Below are 12,500 nucleotides of genomic sequence, written 5' to 3'. Positions count from 1 at the left end.
CTCACCTCACCTCACCTCACCTTGTCTGACCTCACCTCACCTCACCTCACCTTGTCTGACCTCACCTCACCTCACCTCACCTTGTCTGACCTCACCTCACCTCACCTCACCTTGTCTGACCTCACCTCACCTCACCTCACCTCACCTCACCTTGTCTGACCTCACCTCACCTCACCTCACCTCACCTCACCTTGTCTGACCTCACCTCACCTCACCTCACCTTGTCTGACCTCACCTCACCTCACCTCACCTTGTCTGACCTCACCTCACCTCACCTCAGCTCAACCCGTCTTAACTTGTCTCATCTTTTTTTTTCTTTATATATATATATATATATATATATATATATATATATATATATATATAACAAAAATACGCACCACGGAGATTTTTTTGTTTTAGGAGGAAACACACACACACACACACACACACACACACACACACACACACACACACACACACACACACACACACACACACACACACACACACACACACACACACACAGAGAGAGAGAAAGAGAGAGACAGAGACAGAGAAACAACAACATGACAACAAATGGCAATAATCCTGAAAAAAAAATTCACGAATTCTTCCCTCTCTCTCTTCCCCTTTGAGCTCTTTCTCTTTATCCCCTTCTGGTATGTGTGGTATGTGTGGTGTGTGTGGTATGTGTGGTATGTGTGGTGTGTGTGTGTAATGTGTGGAGGGGTGGGGGGTTGGGGTGGAGGTGGAGACAAAGTGTACTGCAATGTAATGTGACCTGGTCTTCTCTTATCTTTCCTGACCTTACATCACCTCACCTTGCAATCACCTCATCTTTACCTCATTTTACCTTACATCACCTCACCTTACAATCACCTCATCATTACCTCATTTTACCTTACATCACCTCACCTTACAATCACCTCATCATTACCTCATTTTACCTTACATCACCTCACCTTGCAATCACCTCATCATTACCTCATTTTACCTTACAAGACCTCACCTTACAATCACTTCATCATTACCTCATTTTACCTTACATCACCTCACCTTGCAATCACCTCATCATTACCTCATTTTACCTTACATCACCTCACCTTACAATCACCTCATCATTACCTCATTTTACCTTACATCACCTCACCTTGCAATCACCTCATCTTTACCTCATTTTACCTTACATCACCTCACCTTACAATCACCTCATCATTACCTCATTTTACCTTACATCACCTCACCTTACAATCACCTCATCTTTACCTCATTTTACCTTACATCACCTCACATTATCTTGATTTTCTTAATATCTTACTTTACATCACCTGACCTCACTTTACCTTATCTCACCTAAAATCACCTCACCTAATCTTGATTTTCTTACCATATCTTACCTTACACCACCTCACCTAATCTTGATTTTCTTACCATATCTTACCTTACACCACCTCACCTAATCTTGATTTTCTTACCATATCTTACCTTACACCACCTCACCTAATCTTGATTTTCTTACCATATCTTACCTTACACCACCTCACCTAATCTTGATTTTCTTACCATATCTTACCTTACACCACCTCACCTAATCTTGATTTTCTTACCATATCTTACCTTACATCACCTCACCTAATCTTGATTTTCTTACCATATCTTACCTTACACCACCTCACCTAATCTTGATTTTCTTACCATATCTTACCTTACATCACCTCACCTAATCTTGATTTTCTTACCATATCTTACCTTACATCACCTCAACTAATCTTGATTTTCTTACCATATCTTACCTTACACCACCTCACCTAATCTTGATTTTCTTACCATATCTTACCTTTCACCACCTCACCTAATCTTGATTTTCTTACCATATCTTACCTTACACCACCTCACCTAATCTTGATTTTCTTACCATATCTTACCTTACATCACCTCACCTAATCTTGATTTTCTTACCATATCTTACCTTACACCACCTCACCTAATCTTGATTTTCTTACCATATCTTACCTTACACCACCTCACCTAATCTTGATTTTCTTACCATATCTTACCTTACACCACCTCACCTAATCTTGATTTTCTTACCATATCTTACCTTACATCACCTCACCTAATCTTGATTTTCTTACCATATCTTACCTTACACCACCTCACCTAATCTTGATTTTCTTACCATATCTTACCTTACACCACCTCACCTAATCTTGATTTTCTTACCATATCTTACCTTACATCACCTCAACTAATCTTGATTTTCTTACCATATCTTACCTTTCACCACCTCACCTAATCTTGATTTTCTTACCATATCTTACCTTTCACCACCTCACCTAATCTTGATTTTCTTACCATATCTTACCTTACACCACCTCACCTAATCTTGATTTTCTTACCATATCTTACCTTACATCACCTCACCTAATCTTGATTTTCTTACCATATCTTACCTTACACCACTTCACCTAATCTTGATTTTCTTACCATATCTTACCTTACACCACCTCACCTGATCTTGATTTTCTTACCATATCTTACCTTACACCACCTCACCTAATCTTGATTTTCTTACCATATCTTACCTTACACCACCTCACCTAATCTTGATTTTCTTACCATATCTTACCTTACACCACCTCACCTAATCTTGATTTTCTTACCATATCTTACCTTACACCACCTCACCTAATCTTGATTTTCTTACCATATCTTACCTTACACCACCTCACCTAATTTTTATTTTCTTACCATATCTTACCATACATCACCTCACCTAATCTTGATTTTCTTACCATATCTTACCTTACACCACCTCACCTAATCTTTTCTTACCATATCTTACCTTACACCACCTCACCTGATCTTGATTTTCTTACCATATCTTACCTTACACCACCTCACCTAATCTTGATTTTCTTACCATATCTTACCTTACACCACCTCACCTGATCTTGATTTTCTTACCATATCTTACCTTACACCACCTCACCTAATCTTGATTTTCTTACCATATCTTACCTTACACCACCTCACCTGATCTTGATTTTCTTACCATATCTTATCTTACACCACCTCACCTGATCTTGATTTTCTTACCATATCTTACCTTACACCACCTCACCTAATCTTGATTTTTACCATATCTTACCTTACACCACCTCACCTAATCTTGATTTTCTACCATATCTTACCTTACACCACCTCACCTAATCTTGATTTTCTTACCATATCTTACCTCAACCTCACTATCTGATTTCTACTACTACTTACCTCACCTCAATCTTGATTTCTTACCATATCTTACCTTACACCACCTCACCTAATCGTGTCTTCTCACCTCACCTCACCTTATCGTGTCCACCCTCACCTCACCTACGTCCTATCTCACTCACTCACCTCACCTTTGTGTTATCTACTCCTACGGTTATCTCACTACTAGGTCCATCCACCTCACTCACCTTATCGTGTCTCACCTCATACCTCACCTTATCGTGCCTATCTCACCTCACCTCACCTTATCGTGTCCTATCTCACCTCACCTCACTTATCGTGTCCTATCTCACCTCACCTCACTACGGTCCTACCATCTCACTTATCGTGTCCTATCTCACCTCACCTCACCTTATCGTGTCCTATCTCACCTCACCTCACCTCACCTTATCGTGTCCTATCTCACCTCACCTCACCTTATCGTGTCCTATCTCACCTCACCTCACCTTATCGTGTCCTATCTCACCTCACCTCACCTTATCGTGTCTCACCTCACCTCACCTTATCGTGTCCTATCTCACCTCACCTCACCTTATCGTGTCTCACCTCACCTCACCTCACCTTATCGTGTCCTATCTCACCTCACCTCACCTTATCGTGTCTCACCTCACCTCACCTTATCGTGTCCTATCTCACCTCACCTCACCTTATCGTGTCCTATCTCACCTCACCTCACCTCACCTTATCGTGTCCTATCTCACCTCACCTCACCTTATCGTGTCCTATCTCACCTCACCTCACCTTATCGTGTCTCACCTCACCTCACCTTATCGTGTCCTATCTCACCTCACCTCACCTGACAACGCGTCTTGCTGGCTCACTCCACAGAGGGACCTGGAGGCAGCGGAGAGGATGCGGTGCCGTGGAGAGGAGCTGTGCCGGAGCACCATGGGGGAGGACCACCACCACCATCACCAGGACCGGGATCACCCTCAGGAAGACCACCACCGTCCCCAGGACCTCCTCAAGGAGGGGGACCCCTACGCCGCCGACAGCCTGCGGCCCAAGTGCGTGGAGCTGCAGCAGCTGTGCCAGCACTACAAGGACGCGCTGCGCCGGCGACGGTCCCTCCTCTCGCAGTCCCACCACCTCCACCACACTGTGGACAGGGTGAGATCCGGTGCACGTGATGGCAGGGGGGACAGGACAGGACAGGACAATAGTAAACCAGACTGGACAAGACAAGACATGACTACGCTTCACTGCACTACACTACACCACACTACACTATACAGTAGCACAGCACTTGACAAGACAGGACGAAACGACACAGGGCAGGACAGGGCAGGACAAGGCAAGAAAGACAAGACAAAACAAGACAAGACAAGACAGGGCATGGCAGGACATGACAAGGCAGGACAGGACAAGACAAGACCAGAGGAGACAGGGCATGGCAGGACATGACAAGGCAGGACAGGACAAGACAAGACCAGAGGAGACAGGGCAGGGCAGGACATGACAAGGCAGGACAGGACAAGACAAGACCAGAGGAGACAGGGCAGGGCAGGACAAAGCAAGACAAGGCAAGACGAGAGGAGACAAGACAGGACAAGACAGAAGAAAAACAAGACAGGACAGGAAAGGACAAGACTGGATAAGACAAGACAGGGCAAGAAACACACAGGACAAGGCAAGAAAGACAAGACAGGACAAGGCAAGAAAGACAAGACAGGACATGGCAAGGAAGACAAGACAGGACATGGCAAGAAAGACAAGACAGGACAGGAAGGCAAGAAAGACAAGACGGGACATGGCAAGAAAGACAAGACAGGACAGGAAGGCAAGAAAGACAAGACAGGACATGGCAAGAAAGACAAGACAGGACAGGAAGGCAAGAAAGACAAGACGGGACATGGCAAGAAAGACAAGACGGGACATGGCAAGAAAGGCAAGGAAGACAAGACGGGACATGGCAAGGAAGACAAGACGGGACAAGACGGGACATGGCAAGAAAGACAAGACGGGACATGGCAAGGAAGACAAGACGGGACAAGACGGGACATGGCAAGAAAGACAAGACGGGACATGGCAAGGAAGACAAGACGGGACAAGACGGGACATGGCAAGAAAGACAAGACGGGACAAGACGGGACATGGCAAGAAAGAGAAGACAGGACATCGCAAGAAAGACAAGACAGGACAAGACGGGACATGGCAAGAAAGACAAGACGGGACAAGACAGGACATGGCAAGAAAGACAAGACGGGACAAGACAGGACATGGCAAGAAAGGTAAGAAAGACAAGACAGGACAGGAAGGCAAGAAAGACAAGACGGGACAAGGCAAGAAAGACAAGACAGGACATGGCAAGAAAGACAAGATGGGACAAGGCAGGACAAGGCAAGACAGGACGAGAGGAGACGAGACAGGACAAGGCAGGACAGGACAAGACAAAACAGAAGAAAAACAAGACAAAAAAAGGACAGGAAAGGACGACACTGGACAAGACAAGACAAGACAAGACAGGACTACACTACAATACAATACACTACACTACACAACAATACAATACACAAGACAGGTCAAAACGTGACAGGAAAGAACAAGACAATACAAGACAAGACAGAACAGTGCAGGACAAGACAAGACAAGACTAGACAGGATAGGACAGGACGGGACAAGACAAGACTAGACAAGACAGGATAGTGCATGACAAAACTAGACTAGGGCAAGACAGGAAGAGACGGGACTACACAGGACGAAACGAGGCAGGACAAGACAAGACAAGACAAGACAGGGTGAGACGAGGTGAGACAAAAGACAATACCAAAGATAAGATCGGACGAGGCAAGCCAAGGCAGGATGAGATAGCCACAGCCCCACACAAACACACAACTTCACTCACTCAGCAGCCACCAGAATGCCAGTACCAACGCGCGTGAGCGCGCGCGCGCGCATGCACAGACACACAGACACAGACACACACAGTCACACACACACACACACACACACACACACAACAACAACAACAACAACAACAGCAACAACAACAACAACAAACAAACACACTCCCTCTCTCCCCCCCCCCCCCCCCCCCTCTCTCTCTCTCTTTGTATACCGCCACTGTACCAACGCTCATGCACGCACGCACGCACGTAGGTACGCACACACACACACACACACACACACACACACACACACACACACGCACGCACGCACACACACAAACACTAACACACACACACACACACACACACACACACACACACACTCCCACCCCACCCCCCAGCACACCTGCGTCCCATCACCCCCCACACACCCACCACTGTCCATTGCACGTGCTGCGCTGTATTTGGAGGATCCAGGCCCACCACACACACACACACACACACACACACACACACACTACACACCGGTCGACCCCCCCCCCACCGCCCCCGCCTCCCGCCCCCACACACACACCAAAAAAAAGCTCACATACCCATCCACCCACCCACAACTCCACACCCAAACCACACCCACCCACAACACACACACACACACACACACACACACACACACCACTGTGCACTGCACGTGATGCACGGTACGTCACGATCCAGGCCCACCAGTGGTGCAGTGAGGGGGTGGACCTTCTGGCCGACCAACCCCTCGACAGATGCCGGACGGCCCAGGGGGCGGAGGAGTCCCTGCACGAGATCGACGCCTACCTGAGGACCTTCCGGCAGCTGAGGCTGAGCGACCCCCCTCAGGAGCTGAAGACTGCCTTCGGAGACGTCCTCACTGCAGAGTCTAGGGTGAGAGTCTGTGTTGGTGTTGGTGGTGTTGGTGTTGGATTTGTTGGGGGGAGAGTGGGGGCTGCATGGGTGGGAAGGGGGGTGGGGTGGGGTGGGGGTGGTGGGGTTTGAGTTACCCCTCACCCCCACCCCCCTTTGTTTGTTTGTAAACTGTTGGTGTTTGTGTTTGTATTCTTGCTGGTTTGTACAGGGAGGGAGGAAGTCAGGAGGGGGGGGGGGGTCTGGGTTGTGTGAGTAGTGGTGTGGGTGGGGGGTGGTGGGGTTTGAGTGACCTTCCCCTCAGGAGCTGGACTGCCTTCGGTGACCTCCTGACTGCACACTGTCTAGAATGAGGAGGGTTTTTTTTGTTTAGTTTTTTTTTTTTGCTGTTGGTTTAAACATTTTTTTAATATCTAGAAACAAGGTGCAATACAGCGTTCAATTAAGAAGACTTGAGCAACAACAAGCATGAGCTTATATCGTGCTCGTTCATATGTAACAAGCAATACACAAACGCAATGGCGAAAATACACACATTATTTGACAATGAAAAGAAGGTTGAAGTGCAAGACAAAACTAAACAAGAAAAACAACAACAACAAAAATACACACACAAAAAAACTACTATTACCGCAACTACCACTGACAACAACAACAATGATAATATTAATGATAATACTAATACTAACATAGTAGCAACAATAATAACACACTGGAAAGTGAACATCACCTAAGGAGTAATGTAATGGGAGAGGGAGAGAGAGAGAGAGAGATTGACAGAGTGAAACCGTGGCCATTCGTCAAAATAAATGTTCAATATAAATGCAGAGAATGTTTCATTGTGAATCTTTTAAGACTTGAATCTTTTTGATTGTCCAATAAAGTCTTGTACAGTTTTGCTGTTGGTGTTGGTGCTCTTGCTGGGGGCGGGGTAGGGGTGGGGGGTTGTTGTTTTTCTTGGGGTGGGTGGGTGAGGGTTGTATGGATTAGGACTGGTAGTGGTGGTGGAATTTAGACTGATGTGTGCGTGGTGCTGGTAAGAGGGGAGGGATGTGGATGTAATAGTTGTAGTAGCAGTAGTAGTAGTGGTGATGGTGGTACTTCTCCTCCTCCTCCTCCTCCTCCTCCTACTACTACTACTAGCATTATTAGCATTTTATTAGCATTATCATAGTATTAACATTAACATGGGTAGCATTATGGCCATCCTTATCATCATCATCATTATCATCATCATCATCACTATCAATATCATTATCGTCATCTTCATCATTAACAGTATTGTTTTCATCATTACTTTTATTTTCATTATTGATAATTTCCTCCTCCTCCTCCTCCTCCTCCTCCTCCTCACCATCATCATTCTTGTTCTTGTTCTTTCCTTGCTCTTTCTTGTTGTTTTTGTTCTTCTTCTTCACCGTCACCAACATCATCGTTATCATTACTTTTCTTGCTTTTCACGAGCGCAATAGCAGAGTGAATAAAGCGTTGGACTTTCAATCTGAGGGTCCCGGGTTCGAATCTCGGTAACGGCTCCTGGTGGGTAAAGGCTGGAGATTTTTCCGATCTCCCAGGTCAACATACGTGCAGACCAGCTTGTGTCTGAACCCCCTTCGTGTGTATACGGAAGCAGAAATCAAATACGCACGTGAAACATCCTGTAATCCATGTCAGACTTCGGTGGGTTATGGAAACAGGAACATGCCCACCATGCACATCCCCGAAAACGGAGTATGACTGCCTACATGGCGGATAAAAACGGTATACACGTAAAAGCCCACTCGTGTACATACGAGTCAACGTGGGAGTTGCAGTCCACGAACGAAGAAGTTCTTGCTTTTGTTCTTGTTCTTCTTGTTCTCGTTCTTCTTATCATTCTCCTTCTTCTTCTTCATCGTCATCATCATAATTCTTCTTCTTGTGCTTGTCTTTGTTCTTGTTCTTCTAGTTATTGTTCTTGTTCTTGTTCACCATCATCATCATCATTGTTCTTGTTCTTGTTCACCATCATCATCATCATTGTTCTTGTTCTTGTTCACCATCATCATCATCATTGTTCTTGTTCTTGTTCACCATCATCATCATCATTGTTCTTGTTCTTGTTCATCACCAACATCATCATCATTATCATCATCATCACCATGATTGTTCTTGTTCTTGTCCATCATCATTATCATCACCATCATTGTTCTGGTTCTTATTCACGTTCTTCTCGTCCCCGGTCTTCTTGTTCTTATTTTGTTGTTGTTGTTGTTGTTGTTGTTGTTGTTGTTGTTCCTCTTCTTCCTAACCACCATCCTGGTGGTTGTGGACCTCACGGTCACGTGGACACCACGTGGTTTTTGCAGGGGGCGGTCCAGCAGGTGCTTCGGCGTGTGGAGGACGTGCAGGCCATGTGCGAGCGGCGCAAGCTGAGTCTGCACAAGATGGCGCGCCCATCCCATCCCCTGCCCCCTTCCCCTCACTCCCCCCTCACCGCTCCCCACCTCCCCCAGTCCCCCTCCTCCTCCTCCCCACACCACTCCCCCTCCCATCACTCCCACCACCACCACCGACACCACCACCACCACCACTCCCCCTGCTCCCCCCGCGCTCACCAAGTGGACTCGCCCGTCCACCTTCGGCGCCAGAGCTCGGCCGCGGAGGGCGTGGGAGAGAGGAAGAGTCCAATGACTTCGGAGAGGGGTGCCAGGGTGAGTTTGATAGTTTGTGGTGGTGGTGGTGGTGGTTGGTTGGTTGGGTTGGTTGTGGTGTGGGTGGTGATGGTTTTGGGGTGGTGTGTGGTTTGGTGGTGATGGTTGTGATGGTTGGTGTTTTTTTGTTTTTGTTTTTTGTTTTTTTAATCTATCTATCTATTTTCCTTGATTTGTTCGTTTGATTATCTTATTATGTAATCATTGGTGGGTGTTTTTTTTAATTCATCCGCACATGTAATTATCCATTCAGTTCTTCATTGTTTTCTTGCAAGTTTACTCCGTTCTGCGGGGCCTTTTGATTTGCACACATGCTTGTAGTGATTATGAACGTCGACATAGGTTGTACGTATGTCTGTCTGTATGTCAGTCTGTCTATCTTCTCTCTTTCTGTGTGTGTGTGTGTGTGTGTGTGTGTGTGTGTGTGTGTGTGTGTGTGTGTGTGTGTGTGTGTGTGTGTGTGTGTGTGTGTGTGTGTGTGTGTGTGTGTGTGTGTGTGTGTGTGTGTGTGTGTGTGTGTGGTGTATGTGTGTGTGTGTGTGTGTGTGTGTGTGTGTGTGTGTGTGTGTGTGTGTGTGTGTGTGTGTGTGTGTGTGTGTGTGTGTGTGTGTGTGTGTGTGTGTGTGTGTGTGTGTGTGTGTGTGTGTGTGTGTGTGTATGTGTGTGTGTGTGTGTGTGTGTGTGTGTGTGTGTGTGTGGTGTTGTGAGCTGGTACAAGAAGCCCTCTCAAATCTCCTTTCTTTCCATATAGTTCTGTTGATCTCTCTGTCCTTTCCTACCTACCTACCCCTTTCTCCTCCGTCCTCAATTCTCCTACCCGACACCACACACACACACACACACGACACACACACACACACCCGACACCCACACACACACACACAACACCACACACACACACACAACACCACACACCACACACACATCACACACACACACACACACACACATACACCACACACACACACACACACACACACACACCCCACACACACACACCACACACACACACACACACACACACCACACCACACCACCACATCCCCCCTCATTCTCTACCCGACCACCCCCACTCTCCCCACAGCACCACCACATCCCTCATTCTCTACCCGACACCCCCACTCTCCCTACAGCACCACCACATCCCTCATTCTCTACCCGACACCCCCACTCTCCCTACAGCACCACCACATCCCTCATTCTCTACCCGACACCCCCACTCTCCCTACAGCACCACCACATCCCTCATTCTCTACCCGACACCCCCACTCTCCCCACAGCACCACCACATCCCTCATTCTCTACCCGACACCCCCACTCTCCCCACAGCACCACCACATCCCTCATTCTCTACCCGACACCCCCACTCTCCCCACAGCACCACCACATCCCTCATTCTCTACCCGCCCCCCTCACTCTCCCCACAGCACCACCACATCCCTCATTCTCTACCCGACACCCCCACTCTCCCTACAGCACCACCACATCCCTCATTCTCTACCCGCCCCCCTCACTCTCCCCACAGCACCACCACATCCCTCATTCTCTACCCGACACCCCCACTCTCCCCACAGCACCACCACATCCCTCATTCTCTACCCGACACCCCCACTCTCCCTACAGCACCACCACATCCCTCATTCTCTACCCGACACCCCCACTCTCCCTACAGCACCACCACATCCCTCATTCTCATCACCCACCCACCCCTTTCTCCTTCTCCTCGGCATCCTCTCCATGGCCGAGTGTGTGTGGGGGGTGGGGTGAGGTGGGGGGGGGGGGAAGAAAGTATTCCTGTTGTGGTGGTTGTGGTTATCTCAGTACCGTTGAAAACTAAAATGTCCTTCCTGTTGCTGTGGTTGTGGTTGTGGTTATCTCAATACCGTTGAAAACTAAAATGTCCTTCCTGTTGCTGTGGTTGTGGTTGTGGTTATCTCAATACCGTTGAAAACTAAAATGTCCTTCCTGTTGCTGTGGTTGTGGTTGTGGTTATCTCAATACCGTTGAAAACTAAAATGTCCTTCCTGTTGCTGTGGTTGTGGTTGTGGTTATCTCAGTACCGTGGAAAACTAACCATGTCATTTCGTTTCCTTTCGTATCCTCCACGTCGCCAACAGCGCCGACGACCCTCAGACTCTCAACTGCCCAGCCCCCACACTCCCACCACCAGCGTCCACCCTTCCTCATCCTCCTCCGTCACCACCACCACCACCACCATCCTCCAGCCAACTGGACCTCTGACCTGCCACCACCACAACCACGACCACAACCACCATCACAACCATCACAACCACGACAACAACCTTCACCATCACGGCTGCAACTGCTGCAACAGTATCACGGCCACCACCACCAACGCCAGCAGCAGCAGCAGCAGCGGAGTCAGCAGCAAGACCAGCAGCATCGCGGCTTCTGACGGGTCCTCCTCTGGTGTGGGGGGCGTTGGCGGCTGTGGCGGAAGTGGTGGTGGTGGTGGGGACAGTGGGTGTGGTGGTGGTGACATGCTTCTTCTCGGGATGGTGGCGGGCGGCGAGAACAACAACAACAACAACACCAACAGCAGTAACAGTAACAGCAACAATAACAACAGCAACAACGGTGGCGGGGACCACGGAGGCGGGGAAGGCTGCCGGCAACGCGACTCGCTGTCCTCTGTCTCTGCCGCCTCTACCGTGTCTTCCTCGGCTCCTGAGGTGGACGTGCTACAGGCCAAGAGAAGGTGTGTGTGTAGGGGGGGGGGGACCGGGGGCGTGAGGGAGTGTATAGGGGAAGGGGTATTTGTGTGGCAGAGGGTGTGAGTGTGCAGGGTGTGTGTGAGAGTATGGGGATGTGTTCG

The 12,500-nt window shown here is 48.0% G+C and overlaps 1 protein-coding gene across 1 annotated transcript in view; it reads left to right on the top strand.

Annotated features, from left to right (window-relative positions):
- The window catches only part of LOC143275253 (uncharacterized), a 113,652-nt gene that overhangs the window by 69,797 nt on the left and 31,355 nt on the right, over nt 1-12,500 (top strand). Inside the window, exons 11-14 of the mRNA XM_076579228.1 lie at nt 4,084-4,365; nt 6,798-6,992; nt 9,320-9,664; nt 11,782-12,383. Coding sequence (XP_076435343.1) covers nt 4,084-4,365; nt 6,798-6,992; nt 9,320-9,664; nt 11,782-12,383 — 1,424 coding nt within the window. The remainder of the gene's footprint in view (nt 1-4,083; nt 4,366-6,797; nt 6,993-9,319; nt 9,665-11,781; nt 12,384-12,500) is intronic.

Source organism: Babylonia areolata, chromosome 30 (assembly GCF_041734735.1).
Source record: "Babylonia areolata isolate BAREFJ2019XMU chromosome 30, ASM4173473v1, whole genome shotgun sequence".
NCBI lineage: Eukaryota > Metazoa > Mollusca > Gastropoda > Neogastropoda > Buccinidae > Babylonia > Babylonia areolata.
This window is presented reverse-complemented; position numbering and strand designations above follow the sequence as displayed.